The sequence below is a fragment of the Antedon bifida genome, chromosome 7 (genome assembly GCF_963402885.1).
Source record: "Antedon bifida chromosome 7, ecAntBifi1.1, whole genome shotgun sequence".
Classification (NCBI taxonomy): domain Eukaryota; kingdom Metazoa; phylum Echinodermata; class Crinoidea; order Comatulida; family Antedonidae; genus Antedon; species Antedon bifida.
The window spans coordinates 4563251-4582111 of record NC_136232.1 but is presented as its reverse complement, the minus strand read 5'-3'; the positions used below and the strand labels follow the sequence as shown (position 1 = coordinate 4582111).

The 18861-nt window shown below is 34.5% G+C and overlaps 4 protein-coding genes and 2 pseudogenes across 4 annotated transcripts; 2 read left to right on the top strand and 4 right to left on the bottom strand.

The window, feature by feature from the left end:
• Positions 1–305: 305 nt before the first annotated feature.
• Positions 306–2970, top strand: LOC144848715 (histamine N-methyltransferase A-like). Its single transcript, XM_078705573.1, has 4 exons — positions 306–351; positions 929–1123; positions 1525–1851; positions 2630–2970. The coding sequence occupies exons 2-4, from the start codon at positions 931–933 to the stop codon at positions 2965–2967; spliced, it is 858 nt and encodes a 285-aa protein (XP_078561699.1). The 5' UTR covers positions 306–351; positions 929–930; the 3' UTR covers positions 2968–2970.
• Positions 2971–5294: 2324 nt separating this feature from the next.
• Positions 5295–6155, top strand: LOC144848384 (carnosine N-methyltransferase 2-like). The gene is made up of 2 exons (XM_078705109.1): positions 5295–5502; positions 5797–6155. The coding sequence occupies exons 1-2, from the start codon at positions 5295–5297 to the stop codon at positions 6153–6155; spliced, it is 567 nt and encodes a 188-aa protein (XP_078561235.1).
• Positions 6156–7261: 1106 nt separating this feature from the next.
• Positions 7262–8759, bottom strand: LOC144848046 (histamine N-methyltransferase B-like). Its single transcript, XM_078704713.1, has 3 exons — positions 8538–8759; positions 7992–8318; positions 7262–7657 (listed from the first exon to the last, which is right to left on the bottom strand). The coding sequence occupies exons 1-3, from the start codon at positions 8737–8739 to the stop codon at positions 7314–7316; spliced, it is 873 nt and encodes a 290-aa protein (XP_078560839.1). The 5' UTR covers positions 8740–8759; the 3' UTR covers positions 7262–7313.
• Positions 8760–10854: 2095 nt separating this feature from the next.
• On the bottom strand, positions 10855–15675 carry LOC144848707 (protein FAM199X-B-like). Its single transcript, XM_078705566.1, has 8 exons — positions 15492–15675; positions 14887–14943; positions 14353–14552; positions 13991–14141; positions 13441–13592; positions 13056–13225; positions 12264–12374; positions 10855–11966 (listed from the first exon to the last, which is right to left on the bottom strand). Exons 1-8 carry the CDS (start codon positions 15524–15526, stop codon positions 11910–11912), a joined length of 933 nt encoding a protein of 310 aa, XP_078561692.1. The 5' UTR covers positions 15527–15675; the 3' UTR covers positions 10855–11909.
• Positions 15676–16126: 451 nt separating this feature from the next.
• Positions 16127–17299, bottom strand: LOC144848264 (very long chain fatty acid elongase 6 pseudogene; annotated as a pseudogene).
• Positions 17300–17561: 262 nt separating this feature from the next.
• Positions 17562–18374, bottom strand: LOC144848382 (very long chain fatty acid elongase 6 pseudogene; annotated as a pseudogene).
• Positions 18375–18861: the final 487 nt, after the last annotated feature.

Below are 18861 nucleotides of genomic sequence, written 5' to 3'. Positions count from 1 at the left end.
TGGAAAATATGAAATGTAGCTAAGTTAATAGAAAAAAGGTAATATACATGGCTGCAGTCGCGTGCTCAAGTTAGTGTTTACCGACCGACCGACCGACTGACCAACCAACCAACCGACATAGTAAGCTGTAGAGTCGCGTTGCACGCGACTAAAAAGGGGAAAATGAATAAATGTAAAGAGAACAGCAAAATGCATGGATTTTAAAAAGATTTTGTATTTCTTTTCTTTTTTTTCTATTGTAGGCCTACATTGCGGCCGCCACTTAATATCGGCAGGTCACACTAACTACTACCGTATGAAACTTTCGCATCGGGACGGTAGACGAAAAGGAGAGGGTAGACGAAAGATACGGTAATTTATACAACAAATTAATCTGCGCATGCGTATAAGCCAGTATACTCCCTTCCGTTCATTATCGAGACTGTGTTTGGTCGATATAAATTAAATAGATTAGCAAATGAATGAATGAATAGATCAATACCGCATTTTTCAAAGGCAAATTAAAATATTTATTGAATCTAAATTACACAAAACACGGTGATCAAATGGCGGCCGCCGGGTAAGTATGTGGTGGCCGCTGAATTGCCATATTATCTGCCATTTAAAGCTATTTTGATAATATATGATTTCATTCTGAAACTGATCCTCCGTGAGACAACGGACGATAGAAACCTAAATTGTTTTCAGTTAATGTAGCTTATCCTGACAGTTTAACATAGTATACACAGTTAAACGTGTCTGATTAAACAGGTAAGTATAGGGCCTAATCAAATTACCTACATGCAGTACATTTGGTCTGGGCTATTAGTAAATTGTAGGATCTTATTTACTTTTCAATTTGATAGCTGTCTCCTTTGGGAGGTTTATTAATGTACCTATTATTTAAAACTAAACTTGCTTAATAATGTGTTTATAACTTCCATAGAAGAAATGGAAAAATTGAGACCGTTACAAAGCGATCAAGAAAGTTATGCAGAATCATTTCTTGAATATTGGAATTTAAGCAGAAACGTTGAAGCGTTTCAAAATTGGATCAATTCATATTTTCCTGTAAAAATTATGAAAGAGATAAAGGTTGAAAAAGAGGAGGAGCTAATGGTACTTGGAGTTGGTAGTGGGCCAGGTAAGGATTGAGACAGTCCCAGGACAAAATTGCAGTTTAACACCTCCAGTCAATTACATGTTGTAAACTGGTATAATATTACGGTTCTTGTCCTTATGAGAATAGTTGGACATTTTGGAATACCTAAGCTATCGTAAACCGATGGGTTTTAACTGGATTTCCTAATTAACTGTTTTTTCAACTGCTCTTTTGCTGCACTTTAGATTTATTTAGTTTCTCTTTTTAGTCGCGTGGACGCGACTCTATAGTTCACTATGTCGGTCGGTCGGTCGGTCGGTCTGTCTGGTATCACTATGCGTTTTAGCACGCGACTTATGGCTGGTGGCCTTGTTTTCTATAAAATTTATAATTTAGTATTCATTTGCTCAGTATTCAATTAGGAATAAAATCTTTTCTTTCAGGTCAAACCGAATGCCTTGTTTTGAAGCAACTGCTTAAGCAGTGGCCCAAGATCAGAGATACGGTGGTGGAACCAGATCTTTCCTATATCAATAAATATCAAGATTTAGCTGCCAAGAAACCTGAACTCATTGATGGAGTTTCCTTCGATTGGCGGCAACAAACTCTACAGCAGTTCAGACAGGAAACCCAAGATCAGCCAATGAAGAAGTACCATTTTATAATGTTGTTCCATGTGCTGTATTTCTTTGAAGATATAGCTGATATAATACAGTATCTGAGGAGTATTTTGCAAGATGGTGGTATGATACTGGCATTGATAGAGTGTGGTATGTTTGTAAATGATAAGTTTCTAAACGTTTTACTTCTTCTAAACGATCTAATGTTATTTATTATTATATGGGCACATCACACTTTTTTTGTCAACTAGTTTGATAGTGTTCAGAGCTTGACTCACATTTTTGTCACATAAAGTTTGATGGTGTAGTCAGAGCTTTAGGCACAGTAACAGCAGAGCATCTCTTCCTTTTTGGCTCCTCTGCTTTCTTCGTCGTTCATTTTTCTCGGGAAACGCTCCGACCTCCTACCCCACCCCCTTTCTGGAGAAGAGTTCTTTTCGTAGGTCATTGAAAAAATTTACGCCAAGAACTTCTCCCGCATTATGCGCATTCAAATGTCTGAATATAGCATTCAATTTCAACAAGCTCCAATCAGATTAGCCACACGGTGGTAATTATGGTTCATGAAGATACTGGTCGTCAGTTCGATTCCTCTACGATGCTTTCATTCTATTAATCCTTCCATCAACTGGACATTAAGTTTCTAAACAACTGGACATCAACTTCTTATGATGTCTAATAATCGTAATAATCAATTTATTTCCAAATTACAATTACTTGATTAATGAAAGAAAATGTATTTATTTTTATTGTATTGATTTTGTAATTGGGTTACACTAGGCTAAACAAATCTTTCCAAAGGTGGGGCTGATAAGTTCACGGGAGAAAACTTCTTGAGTGAACAACATAAATATCTTACTTAGGCTACATACAGTTTTATCTGAAATGATGTTACAGTTCTATCTGAAATGACGTTTTTGTTTCATAGATGATGATTGTGTTGCACAGACTACAGGAAAATTTCCTCAGTTTAAGAAGAATTCATCTACACAAGATGTAGAGAAAGCGTTAGCAAAACTCCAATTACAGTTTGTGAAGCATCGCATAACATTAAGCCTGGATGCTACCAGCTGTTTTGTCGGTGAAACGAAACAAGGGCAACTTCTCATGAATTTTCTTACACAAACGGCTTTCTTTAAAGAAACTGCATCTAAATCGTTGTATAGTGATGTCATTGAGCATTTAAGAAGTATTGTTTTGCCTGAAAGTATGGATGGCAAAAGTTTGCTAAGATGTGATTGTGATGCTATTGTTATCACAAAGTAGAAAACACTACGATTATTTTGTGTTCAGTTATAACTTGATTTCTAATGCAGGTGGTTTAGAGTTTTTTCTTTTTCTCTTTTAAATGTAATGGTATATGTGTTCAAAAAAGTAGTTAGCTTCACGAGAAGATGGTGTATGGATGGTTCATATAATTATAATAATGGGGTTGGTTTCGTGTTCTGCATGTCATTGTATTATTTGGTGGTTTAGCGTGCTAAACATATACCATATGCAACAAAAGAACAAATATAAAAGATGAATAAAGTTATTATTATATCATATGAAACTCAATGGGTCAGTGGCCTGAAAGAGATGATCAAAGAAATTATGAAATTAAAGAGGACTGAACCATGATACACTTATAACTATTCTCATCAATTAGGTTAAAATGTATGGAATTGAGATTAATTTTGAAATATTCTTAAAACGCAACCATACAATTAATTAAGCGAAAAATCTGTATGTAAGTACACATGTAGAAATGATCAGCATTCGGTCATTCGGTCCTCGCTCGATACATAATGCTTGTATTTAAAAAAAAATAACTTTCGCGACTAAAAGTTGGCCTAGTGGTCAAAGTCCAACCGTGGTAAATCAAAACAAAGTGACGGTAGTAATTAAACGATGATAATTAAATATTAACTGCAATATAACTGAAAACGAACTTATTTTAAGCTGAATGAACGTAGTTTGTGTGTATATCAGTTTTAAGTTAAAAAATTTAAAACTAGTTCAAGTAAACAAGAACCTAAAACTAAATTTGTTAGATAGTTGGCTAGTTGTCATTTATAATATATATTATTTCAATGTTTTAATCGTTTCTTCGGTTAGGCTTACTTTAATTGACACTACAAATACTAAAACTACTACAATATCTGGCTTTAGTTTTGGTGTTTCTAATTTAACTATAAATTTTGGGTATTTTGGGAACGAAGCAGAAACGTTGTAGCGTTTCAAAATTGTATCAATTCATATTTTCAAGAGAAAATTATGAAAAAAATAAAGTAGAAAAGGAGAAGGAACTAATGGTACTTGGAATTGGCAACGGACAAGGTAATAAGGAGGACCGAAACAGTGTTTACTCTGGATTCATTAATTTGTATTTTTCTTTAAAAGTATGTAAATGCATTTTAATTTTACTTTGCAGTGCTTACATCAGTTTACATGAGGGATAGTGTACCTACAAGTCCCATGGTATTATCGTATTCGGGATTGTCGACGTTGGAAAACCTCAGTCTGCTAAGTGTTAATGTATACAAGCCCATGGAGTAATTTATAATTCTTCCATAAGCTTACTAATTACATTAGGTCTACATGAATATAGGCCTACAGTAAAGATAAAAGCGTCAAATGTTATGTCTTATTTGTGTTGTGTATTTGCATTGTATTTCAGTAATAAACGGCTACTATTGAAAGGTAACTGTTTTTGTACTGTATGGTAATCATTAATTTAATTAATAATATTTATTATTTGCATATCTACGGACGTACCACCATTTTCAAAATTGTTTTCAATATGTTCTAGCAATACTTTCGAATTTGTACAGTAAATAACAGTGAACTTGCTTTTTGAACTTCAGTTTACGGACGGTACCTAAAACTTGCAAGTGTATTTAAAATATAGTGTAAAATGTTCTGTATTATTTTTGTTAAATGAATTTTACTGACCGCATACATTGCATACTTATAATAAGCATGTAGCCTACCAGACGTGTGTTGTGTTAAACTTTCTCTCAATCCTTTGTATATCAATGGATTTAAAACGTAAAAAATGAGACTTCAATTGCATATCATTTTTAAAATGACAATCAGCGTGGCTCACACCCGTCGAAATCGTACTAATGCTAGTAGTGAATAATATAAAAGAGTGCTTAACAAAAACTCATATATATATGTTGTCCTTAGTGAATAAAATTATGCTTCACAAAAACCCATATATATTTATGTTGCTGTTCTTGGCGAATAAAATTATAAGAGTGCTTTACAAAACCCATACTGGTATATCTTTTGGCATGGTGGGTAACTTGCCTTGTAAATCTCGACTACGAGTGCTGATGCGTTGTGAAATATCGACGTGTGTACTAAACTCGACTACTAGCGATTATGTATTAAACTCGGATAGCAATATGTGTATCATGGATGGATGGGCGGTTCCTTCCCAATTTACTTCCAAATGACAATGCCACGGGACAGTAGACTGGAGAAAGCGTTAGCGAAACTCCAAACACAGTTTGGCAATCGTCGTGTTTTTTTACAATCTACTGTATACTTTCAAAGGGCAAATTGTATTATCATCATTGAGAACTGCTTCATAGATATAGAAAAAAATGGCAGATTCTGATTCTTCAAATGTGACACCGTTAATCAGTAACCAAAAGAGGTATGCAGAAGCATTACTTGTATATGAACATTTAGGCAGAAACATTGAAGCGTTAGAAAGTTGGATAAATTCATATTTTTCTGAGAAAATTATGAAAGAGATAAAAGTAGAAAAGGAAAAGGAGCTAATGGTACTCGGAATTGGTAGCGGACAAGGTAAGAAGAATTGATCTCTCTACAAACAAAAACACTTAATTAAATCAGTCACAGTTTATTTATCGTGTACTTTTAAAATATATTTTTTGTCGACAAGATGACAAATATTAAATAAACTAGACTAATGTTAAGTTGCACATTCTTAGTAGAATTTATTTTTGTTTAATTCCTATTCTTTTTTTTTTAATTTACTCTAGCCTTCTTTGTTCACACTACTTCAATGTCCGGTTTTTATTAAATAGTACTGTAAAGAATAATTGATTGGATTGCCGTATTGTTTCGTCCTTCTTTCAGGACAAACTGAATGCAAAGTTTTGCAGCAACTACTAAAAGAGTGGCCCAAGATCATAAATACGGTTGTAGAGCCGAATCCTTCACATATTAATAAATTTGAAGATTTAGCTGCCAAGGAAAGAGAAATTCTTGATGGAGTTTCCTTCGACTGGCGGCAACAAACTCTACAGCAGTTCAGACAGGAAACCCAAGATCAGCTAATGAAGAAGTACCATTTTATAATGTTGTTTCATGTGATGTATTTCTTTGAAGATTTAGAAGATATTATACAGTATCTGAAGAGCATTTTAGAAGATGGTGGTATGATACTAGCGGTGATGGAGTGTGGTAATGTTTGTAATATATTATTGTTATGCTAATATGTTTATATTTGCTGAAAGTATAATTCCGCTTTCAATGAACGTAAATAGGTTTTCTCCACCTTCCGTAGGAAAGGTATTCACCTTCATGAACAAGGCCATATACAGGGCTGCAGTCGCATGCTCAAATTTGACTTGGTGTTTACCGACCGACCAACCGACCGACATAGTGAGCTGTAGACTAAAAACGAAATCAGACTTTAATTTTCTACATAATTGCAAGATATTCGGCGTTTTTTCGAAGTTTATTTTTACAATTTACTAACAAACTCCAACTTATTAATTAATGCTACAGTATGTCGAAATATGTCGATATTTTGATATAGTTTATTGTTTTTTTTAAATGTACGCTAAATTCCATGTTAAAAGAATATAGATGGCATGCTATTCCATACTCCAACTCATATGGAAGATACAGGTAAGTCATATTTTTATATAATAAGCTTTTGTGACATCACCAAAATCAATTTTTCTAAAAATAAATAGGAATGTTCTGTAAGTATATATCTATTAAAACCCAAACGTTCAGGACAAAAATCGTGAACGCTATTATGCGAACAAACAAAGCAAGTACTATACTTAGCAAAATTCTATTTTATTGATCAGAAAAATAAACTGTAGGCCTACTGTCTTCTTGTTGCGACGCAACAAACAGGTAAATAATAAATATATCCAAAGATTATAAGCAACAAAGCAAAGTACATTGGTAATACAGTACATGTGATAGATAAAAACTACATCCATTGTTTATTATGGCGTAACTAAGCTTTTTTTTTCAATTCAAATAGTCCATGTACATTTGAAAACAAATGAAAAACAAAGAAAAGATTACTTAAGTACGTTTAAAACATTAAATAACTAATGCAGAGTTATCTGTACAATAAAAGAAGAATAAAAAGAAAAATCACCTGAAATAAAAAACAATTGATTAGGAAATATTTTCTAAGAGTATAGCTTCATTATGCTTAAATGAAATTAATTACCCATGTGATATTTGTATTCACATAATAACGGACTCCAAAACCAAATTTAGTGTTTCCTACAACTACCGTACTAAAACAATTAATTTACCAGCATAAACCAGGGAAGAGTGAATTTCACTCTTCCCTGCATCAACTAACTTATGTTAAACAGTAGGCCTAATCATTGTAAAGTTTTCTACTTTTTGATTACAATAGCATCGCAATCACATCTTAGAAATTTTTTGCCATCCTCACTTTCAGGCAAAACAATGCTTTTGAAATACTCAATGACATCACTATACAACGTTTCAGATGCAGTTTCCTTAATGAAAGGCGACTGTGTTAGAAAATCCAAGAGAAGTTCCCCTTCTTTTGATTCGCCTTCAAGACAGCCAGTAGCATCCAGGTTTAATTTGATACGATGCTTGACAAATTGTAGTTGAGCTTTAGCCACCGCTTTCTCGACATCGCTTGTAGATACGGCATCATGCATCTTAAACTGAGGAAATTGGCGAGTACTCAGCGGTATACAACAGTCGTCTATAAAACAAATGTTTATTTAGAAAAAGTATTAATTTTTAGTTGTCGCGTGCAACGCGACTCTACAGCTCAATATGTCGGTCGGTCGGTAAACACTAACTCAAATTTGAGCACGCGACTGCAGCCATGTATATGGCCTTGTTTTTAAAGAACAAAGTTGATAACATTCAAAAGTACCGTCTAGATGTATAGACGAATTAATACATGCAAATAAAAATGTTCTACTTCAACTATGTACTTATAATGTGTTATTGTTACTAAATTGACATTACTTAATAAGTTCACTAGTACTGTTCAGAAAAACATTTGTATAGTATAAATGAATTCAACCTACCGCACTCTATCAATGCTAGTATCATACCGCCATCTTCTAGAATACTCTTCAGATACTCGAACACCTCTGTTAAATCTTCAAAGTAATACAGAACTTGGAACAACATTATAAAATGGTATTTCTTCAATGGTCGATCTTGGGTTTCCTGTCTGAACTGCTGTAGAGTCTGCTGTCGCCAATCGAAGGAAACTCCGTCAAGGACTTGAGTTTCATTGGCAGCTAAACCTTTATATGTATTAATATTGAAAAGGTTCGGTTCCACCACCGTGTCTGTGATTTTAGACCAGTGTTTAAGCAGTTGCTTTAAAACAAGGCATTCAACTTGGCCTGATGACAAAAAGAATAAAGGATACGATATTCAATAATAGGAGTCCTACACTAAATGAAAATCAAAACATTGAACATTTATACAAAATAAATTACTGGTATAAGCCTATATTAATAAAGTAAAGAGTATAAGTAAAGTGAAGCAAAGAGCTTGGGTATTTTCAAACTTATAATAATTTAGGTAACGCCCGATGTTTCAATCCTCTGAATTCTCCTTACCTGGACCGCTGCCAATTCCAAGTACCATTAGCTCCTTTTCCTTTTCTGCTTTTATCTCTTTCATAATTTTCTCAGGAAAATATGAACTGATCCAATCTTCTAACACTTCAATGTTTCTGCTTAGTTTCAAAAATACAAGTAACGACTCTGCGTACCTCTTGTGGTCGCTGATTAACGGTGTCACATTTGATGCCATTGCCATTTGTTCTATAGTATGACAATTATACCCAACAATAAGCAATCGCAAGTATATTGGTAGTTGATATTAGTAAGTGTAAGCCTACCTGAAGAAACGATTATAAATTTGCAAATGAAAAAGAATTTTACTTTTACTTACCTACTTAATAAACTATATAACAATTCAGACTTCTGTTGTATTTTATACAAAGATGAGAACAATATATGTTTATATCGTCCTTCGTCTCGAAAGATGTGAACCGTGTCAGTCTATGAATTTAGCGACATGTCAAAGAGTACGTGCACCCCCATTCATTGCTGCATTTCGCTATATATTTGGTTTATTCCAATATAAGGTGATTCAGTTGTCTGTTTTTCACAATGCCACTATTCCCAGCAAAACAAAACCAATTTAGTTCTCTTATTTATTTTTATATTGGAATGGCATTGTCAGAACAGCACTGTTCTCCCAGAACAAAAAAAAAAGATGCACAAAGAAAAAAAGTAAAAGCCTTCTACCAGATTCAGTTTTAGCGTTAGGAAGGACAATATACCATTCATAAGTGGTGAGCAGAAAATAAAAAACTATTCAGCCATTTGCTAGAAAAGGAACAATGATCTCACAGAGAAAGGAGAAGGGAGCATGCAGACGAACTGAATTTGTTAGTGATGGAACTTATCAATGGTTCCATTCATAAGTAAAACAAGACCATATACATGGCTGCAGTCGCGTGCTCAATTAGTGTTTACCGACCGACCGATCAACCGACCGACATAGTGAGCTGTAGAGTCCATTGGTGGTGGAGAGGGACTATCAGTAATTATTTTAAAAAAATATTTTTAAAAAAGACAAAGGCCCGTATTCATGAAAATCTTTACTCCTGGACTATATCTCTGGGATTTAGGTACCTAAATATATAGAACCCCATCCTTGTAGGTACCTAAAGATATAGATTTCTATTGTTCGTACAATAATAAAACCTTTGTATTATAGGCTAACTTTGTTTAATTTACATATACAAAATTGAAGTTTAACTACTGTATTTAATAACACAGTATTGACTAATAAACAGCAAGTACATGATATTTAGACCTCTTTTTTACTAAACATTTGCATAATTGTTAAATATGCGGGTAATGTGTCTGGGTGAAGTTGTATTGTAGGCCTACTGGTAAAACCCTAGGCCCATTTGTTTTTAATACTGTATTTAGTATTAATAATCATGTAAATAAATGTTATACATTATATAAATTAAATTATCGTTAATATAGGCACAAACATTATAGTATAATGAAGGCTTTACCTTTGTGTTTTGCAATAGGCCCTAATGATGAAATTAAATGCTACTTTTTTAGATATATTATGTGTAGTCGTTTTGATATCATTCTGTGGACAAAATAAAATTACTATAATATGGTTTGTTACTAAACTTTAACAATAGAACAACCCTTCGCGGTCTATAGAAACAAACCAATGTATTGTAAAAGGTGGTACATCGTCGACCTGAGAAATATTTTAGTAAAAGTTATGGTGTGGAATGACATTCATAATAATTTTGAGAAGTTAGAATATGAAATGCATTGCCAGACGCTTATATAGTACGCTACTATTATGTCAGGACGTTTGACCAATCACAATCGATGGATATCTGCTGTCGGTCTTCATTGGTCAAGCGACTTGCATTGCGTCCTTGAGTTACGTCTGTATGGTGAAAACATGCTTGGTCAACGCAAAGCAGTAAGCGCAACGCAAGTATTTACTAATCACAAACGATGGATTTGTAATTTAATTTTCACGTTCAACTAAACGAGACATTTGCAGACCGTAAGCCTACGTATTTTGTGACTGGACTAACAATTTTACAAAGTGATATTAAGCACTTGGGATGACTACAGACAGCTTTATCAAACAGTCAGTGGCGTAACAGGTCGGGGGTAGAGTATTTACAAACCTTCGTTCATCAATAGGCAGTACTTGTACATGTATCAATAGTATTAAATCTAGCATGCTATTTTTCAAAATGTTCTTTCTTAAACTCCAACCATGGTGAAGCCGATGTCCGGATAGTAACCTTGAAAATAATTATCTTATCTGACCAAAGGTCCCTATAACGCGGCTGAAAACAGTTAACCCATATCATCATTTGAAGTACTACATTTATTTCTCAACACAACATTATAAATAGCAAGTTAATCCTCGGATTTTTAAGTAGATGAAAAAATATTTCAAATACGGAAAATATTTGAAAATGTCTGATTGTCTTATTAAAGCCTTCAAATAAAAATGGATGTGTATAGGAAGTGCTAATTACATTTAAATAAATATGGAATGTGCTTTTTAATACTACTTCTCTATCTTAATAAAGGCATAGCACGGTCAACCATGCAATAGAAGACAACGAAACCTTTACATATGACCCTAGCAAACAAAATGTGCACAATAATATCCCGGATTGTTAATAGAGAAATCTAAGCATGGCACGCGATACGAAATCAACAAATCAAATGGCAAGGACACACTTCGGCATTATACCCTCCATAAGAACTATTGAATGGGTAAAATATGTTAGAATTTAAAATATAAAGTTGATTCTAACATATTAACCTTATGAAATGTCATTATTGCACCATTTAAACGAGGTTTTATCAAGATAATTATATTTATCCATTTGCCATTACTGTTACATATTAGTACAATTGTAGTGCACATTATTTTTTGTTTCTGTAATACATATATACTTGTGGACAAATGATTTCCGTTTGGTGGCAGCTATTCGACTCATAGACACATCTAGTCCTTGTGAGACACTGTGTTACTGTAAAAAGAGCATTGTAAGTATATGGACTTTATAATAACGATCTGTACATTCATATTATGTTGAATAAACTCAATAACATTTTTTACTGTTCAACATCTCAAAATTCATTATTGTAAAGTACAAGATGTATTAAGTACCCATCCTAAAAAAGTTGTAGATCATTTTGCAACAACTATTTTGATATCTTATTTGTTATCTTATTAAAAATCACTGTGCTTACTCAAGCATGAAAAAAGACATAGTGCATTGTGTGTATAGAACTAAAATAAATGTAAAAACTGAAAGAAGTTGTAAAAAGTTGGAAAATGTTGTGATGAGAATATAGCATCATGTAGTAGCAATTCTTTATAGAGGGCGATAGACAGGATGTTTACTGTCAGCCCAATATATCAACTTCTTCAGTGTTCTCTTGACATCTTTGTACTGAAAGCACCTGGAAAAGTAAGAAAAGAAAGAAATCATGATCATGATTTAGATAAATCAGTAAACTGAGTAATACAATTTAAAACAATTTTCCGTGATATAAATAAACACAAAATATAGCTTAATGAGTCTATATAATTAAAAAAAACAGCCATTCAATCAAAGTTTTCAATTGGGATCATTGATTTCTAAAAAAACTTACACCATTTGTTTGGTTGAAAAGCAATGGTATATTTCAAACACAAACATAGGTTTTTTTTATAGAGAGCACATGAATCAATAATTTTCAACCTGTTACTTTACAAACCTTTTCATGTCTAAATAGACCACTTTTCTTTTCTTTGACAGCTTGTTTATTCTCTTTCCTTTGTCTTAATCTCTGAGCTCTCATTTGTTGTCTTCTCTCATTAGCACTTCTCTAAAAAACAAATCAGATATTTTTAGTCAAATATTGTGTTGTTGTTCCAGATTTTGCATTGCATTCACGAAGTCGTAAAACATGGAAAAGAAATTGTGGTAGATCTGGATCTTAATTATCTCTAATGTGGAGTAGCTTACGTCAGGGAGTTGAGTAACTGGTCAGATGTTTTGCCGTACTCTCACCCGAGAATTACTTGTGAATTGTTTCTGAAAATGTTCTTAATGTACATAGTATAAAGTACAAATTACGTCTTCTAGTTTCTCTTATAATTTCATAGTAGGCCTAAATAAAAATTAACAGCAAATATGATTAAAATAAAAGGGGCAACATTACAAGAAAGCGAAGCTTGTATAAGGCAGCCCATAAAAACTGAAAAAGAAAGCAGGACGGGAACCGGAAAAAGGACAAAAACAGTAATGAGTAAGGGAAAATATATGACCAATTAAGAAGTGGATCTTGCTGTAATTACCCGTTTTGGACACTAAATTTGTCAGATAATTTCATGAGGTACAAAATGTAACACAACAATCTTTAAAACAAGAATTGTTAAAACTATGGATTTCCAGTACAATTGAATTCGGGCCAGTGAGAAAACTTATCTACTGGCCTGATGGATCAATTAGAACAAAAAGGATGACCCAACTGATGGACATTTATTAAACCAATGATCAACCGTACCATGCATCTCCTTTTGTTGCTTTTGGACTTTGTTGAACAATCTTCATCTTCATCCTCTTGTTCATCACTGTCTTCTTTTATTAATTTTGAGTTACCAACTTTTGGCGAGACAGTGTGCGTGATGTAGTCTCGAATTCTATGCAGTTTTTCGTCTGTTAACCACTCCAATTCTAAATTTAAATAAAATAAATTTCAAAATGATGTATTGTCCCCCAAAAACATGAAAAATTAAGATTAATAAAATCAGACTTTGAATATTCTATTTATTCACTTATATAAAGACTAAATAAATTGTTAAATTTAACGAAAAACCATTGGCCAGTCAACCTATTTAAAGCCTCTCCCCATAACTAATAATAGAATAAGAAAGTTAAAGCATTATTACCAATAGTAAATTCATTATCTGTTGGTGAGACTTCTGCATTTGGTCTAATAATACGAATTATTTCTAATTGATCTCTTAGACTCATCTGCTCTGATATGAGTGATATTAGCTGCTCTATCGTTCTGATATGTTCTTCATTAGACATCTCACTCCTAAAGAAAACAATGATTACTTTTTATTAATTTATTACGTTTTATCTCAATAATGTTTTTTTTTTTATTACAATGCATTATCAAGTGTTTATATTTTTCATTTGACAAATTTAATTTCTGAGAGAACAAATCCATAGTAGTAATGGTAAACCACCATACTGATATTTGTTCACATTGCTGATCTGCCCAAATATGGTAGTGATATGTCCAAATATGGTAGTGATATGACATCATCATGTCCATATATGGGCACATCACATTTTTTGTCACATAAAGTTTGATAGTGTAGACAGAGCTTTAGAAGAAAATGCATACTTTGGATACAATTTTACATTTCAGCATTAAAATAGGTCATGGCCATTTTAGCATTTCTTTACTGTCAAATTCTAGATACATACCATGTAACATCTTGTAAATTTCGCTTGGTCTTCTTTGGACTCGGGTAGATTTCATCATCCTCATCCTCAGATTCCTCATCAGTTGTCAAGTGTCGTGAAGATAGGTCATCATCTGATATATGAAGGGAACTTCCAAGAGATGACTCATAATCTAAAAATATACAAAAATTAAATGTAATAATTTTATTAGACTTGCATTGTTTTATCCACAGATTATATTGTTTTATGTTACAGATTGGTTCCCATTATGATGCAACACAAGAGCATACAAACAATGCATTTGTCCAATCACAAGCAACGCATATTTGAAACTGTTGCTTGTGATTGGTCATTACTACTGTAGTGTTGAAAAGAAAACATACCTTTATAATTATCATCATCATGATCAATATCATTAACCAATGTTACATCTGGTAAGAAAGTATCAGCTGATTGGACGACGACACTCGCGTAGTCCGGGTACCAAGTGTCCAGGCAAATAGACCCATCTTCCCGGTCACTGCACTCTGAGGTTCTTCTACTTGTTCCTCTTGACGTGAGCATGGAATCATAATAATTTAGGCTGTAAAAAATTGTTTAGGCCATTAGGATAAAAATAATATTGTAAAATCATAGACTTATAAGAACTAGAGAGTCTAAAATTTGCGCCGTATTCGAGATTTGATGTTATTTTCACAAGGGGCTTATAGGCATAGGCTAGCCACAACTCCGGATCCAGCAAAAGCTAATTCCGGAAACAAGTAAGTAAACTTTCAAACACAATTACATCTCAAAAAGAAATCCAACATTAAAATAGCTGCACCATTCAGCCAATCTGAATTAGATACGCCAGTTTAAAGTCATGCTAGTGACCTATCTAGGCCAACATAGCCTAGGCCAATGCAAGAATGTTTTACCTATTTTTTGGAATATCATGTGATTCATCATCATAAAAATGATCAGTGTTCCATGGGCTGCAAAGAAAAATGGCATGTTTCAAAATATATAAATTTAGGCTAAAGGACCTAATTGAAATTCATTAATAATTGTTATGTATTTTTTTTCATTTTATTATAATTATTTACAAACAATAAAACATGTGCATAGCAATAGTTGACATGTGTAAATGAACATTCATTTAACTAGATATAGGCCTAGGCTAGGTAATCCATACAATATAGTATAGGGGCCTAGCCTAGATCCGTAGTAGTAAGGCCCACATAATAAAGAAACGCTTGTACACACTACACTGCCTAGCTAGCTAGGGCCTGCTACTAGCCTAGGTAGTAGGCCAGCTAGTGGGCCTAGCTAGCCTAGCCTACACTACAGTCAATAATATTTTTAATTAGTAATAGGCCTAGTAACCTTCTATCAGCCAACTTTCTAGGAAAGCTGGCAGAGTTCTTCCCGGTACATTGTCGCAAAACCAATATGGTCGACTCTCTCTCTCGTCCACCACTCACTCATGTGCAATTTCCTCCCGGCCTACCACCACCAGCCTAAGGATTATTCAATGACTTACCTTGTAGATATCCCCGTTAAATACTCTGCAATCATGCCTATATATTTATGAATCGATATTAAGTAACAATGTGCAAAAATGTTAAATATTTAAAGAGATTTCAATGGTAAAACAGCGCGAAATTTCCTCGTCACTAAACACCCGGTACACATGGACAGCTTGTTGTGTCTGGTCACATGATAGATAGAGCTACGTCTCACAGGCGTTTTGTTTGGCCAGTTTCACAAAACGTGGCTATATTTCGACTAATCAGCACTGGCGTTATGAATTGATTAGGCTACACGAAACATTTTTTCTCATCGTCGTCGACGCCCCATTTTCGCCGCAGCAGAACAATGCAATATTAATGAATATTGTATAATTTATAATAAAATAATTCCTTTGATCTTCTCTCAAACAATAATTGCATAAGTCAATCGACGATCGTTTAATAATATCGTAAATCACAATCAATAAATTATCATAATATACTAGACTAGGCCTAATTAATCGATGTCGGTCAACATTATTGTTATAATGGGGTGGGTGGGGGTATAATCATGCAGTCCCGCTCTTTTTTATAATTTAAAATTAAAAGAATATCTATGACAACATAATTGTTTTGTTATTTAATTTTATTCTCCATTTAACTGGGATTTAACTTTAATTATCTGTGTAAGAACGGTGAACAACCTTGATGATTTAGTTATCAGAAATAAAAATGTTCATTTTAATCTTCTCATACAATTATATAATATAAATTATATAGTCAATGTATAAAGTGTTTTATTCCACTTTTTCAACTCTTTGCTTTGTCGGTTTAATGTAGCTTTTGTAGAACAAGTCCATAAAAAGGATCATATACGAGAAATACATAATTGTCGCATAAATTATCTGACCCGTGTATACGTCACACTTGCCATCGTACAAGTGTAATACACCTGCATAGAGTGTTATGTAAAGTCCAACAACCATCTGTGTTAACTGTAAAGATGTTATAACCATTGCTAGAAGTCGTGGTAGTCGAATCCCCGCTGATCTGAACGCAAAATACGGGTACATAAGTGCGTGCACACAGTAATTCATTGCGCCAAACCAGAAAGCAATTGACGTGTGGAAACTGTACAAGTAAAAGACGCAGACCAGAACAGTGGAGTGATGGTACCAATGCAGGAGCTGCATCTTCTGTTTCTTCAAGATTATAAATAAGCTGTCTCCGAGCTCAGGTACTTTGGACAGAACAAATAACGCCGCCCAGATGCCGCTGTACTCGGCCCAGAAATATTTGGAGTCGCAAACAGATTGCCGCCAACCATCATGGATAAGCACGTTTATCATCACCGGAACAGAGCGAACTGCACCAGCAATGCTGAAGATACTAAGAAATATATTCCAACATATGAGTGCATATCGTACATTGAAAGGTCTACGATTTTTCATTAAGTTGATCCCGATAAAAACAGCTGGAACATAGAGCACAGCGATGACAATACTGTAAGTCCAGTTTCTAGCCATCCATCCTCTCCATGCCACAGCGTCGAACTTGTCCTCAAATTCGAACAGGCTCTCGTGTGCGTTTCCAGCCCACATGTTTTGGCAGTTGAAAGGACGGTTTTCTTATAAGGCCTAGCTAAGCTAGCGTAGGCCCAGTGTGCTCCTTGGTAGTTAAGCGATCAACCGAAACAGGTGATACACTTCTATTATTTATTAACCGGATGTACATTGAACCCCATTGAACCTCAGTCTATTTGCGTTATCGTGACTCGCTCGTTCAACAAAAACCCAATCTGTTCAGACCAGAATTTGGCTGATTGTTTTATCGCTTCAGCCCCCGCACGACCCTACACGTTGTGTTCTCTAGCAACAACCGCCGCGCCGGGAGCCGACCGTCCGCGCGGCGACTCGTCTGCTGCTCTCTCCCGTCGTCGGCCGGACTCATCTGTGTGTGACGTGCGCGACTACTGTTTAGTTGTCTCCATGGTGACACGCGACAGTTCTTGTTTTAAAAAAAATATTTATTCCAAAAAATAATGTCATTGTGGTTTTTTTTTGTTTTTTGTTTTTTTTTTTTTTGGTGGAAAATGGATTTTCCTACTGTATCTTTTCTGGTATCTTGTCAGATTTACGAATGTAACTTCTATAGAACAAATCTAAAAATAGAATCATATACGAGAAATACATAAGTGTGGTGTAGATCAGTTGCCCAGTATCTACGTCGCACTGACGATCCTCCTCAATAAAGTGGATTTTACTGGCATAGAGTGCAAGGGAAAGTCCGGCAACCATCTGCAACACTTGCATAGTGGTTATGAACATAGCTATTGGTCGTGGTGGACGAAATCCAGCGGCTCGGAAAGCAAAATATGGGTACATCAGTGAATGGACAACAAAATTCATTGTCAGAAACCAGAATGAGATGGACGTAAAGACGCCGTAGAGGTAAAAGCAGCATATCAGAACAGTGGCGTGATGATACCAATGTAGAAATTGCATCTTCTGCTTCTTTAAGATTATAAAAGCACTGTCACCGAGTTCTGGTACCTTCGAAAATACAAACAATGGCGCCCATATACCAATATACTCCGGCCAGAAATACTTCATGTTGCAAATGGATGGATGCCAGCCATCATGGAGGACAATGTTGGCCATAACTGGCACTGTTCGTAAAGCTCCGGCGATGCTGAAGACGCCAAGTAATACATTCCATAACATAAATGCATATCGCACATTAAACGGTTTACGATCTTTCATAAGGTGTATTCCGATGAAAACTACCGGAACGTACACTGCAGCGATTAGAATACTAAAAGTCCAATATTCTGCTATCCATTCTCTCCATGCTACTGTATCAAACTTCATTTCAAAGTCGAACATGCTCTTATTCCGAGTGTTTCCAGCCCACATTTTTGCTAAAGGTTGCAATCGATCTAAAAATTACAAATATTGTCGCTGAACTTCTAAAAAAGATGGTGTTTCTTTTCACAGCTGTCCACCAACAAAATGAATGTTATTTGCATCTACAGATGTAACAGTGGTCACAAGATATGTAGGAATAAAAAGGGACATCGATCGAGGTGTACCTTCGTATCTAGTATCAATAGACGTCAGACGCACAAAAAATGTATATCAACGCAAACAATGGGTTGTCCGTCAAGATAAACTATAGATCATTCTTAGTTTGTTAATGATCGATGGGAAAACAAATATAGTGAACGTGTTTCGCAATGACAAAGGTTATTTTAACTAAACTTGAAAAACGACTCAAGTTAGTTTTCATGATGATCACAAATCAGCGAAGAACGAAGCAGCTCATGTTCTTTGCGTTGTCGGTTGCTCGAGGTTGAAATTGTTTCATTTTTATATTTTATGCCCCAGAGTTCTACGGCGTTTT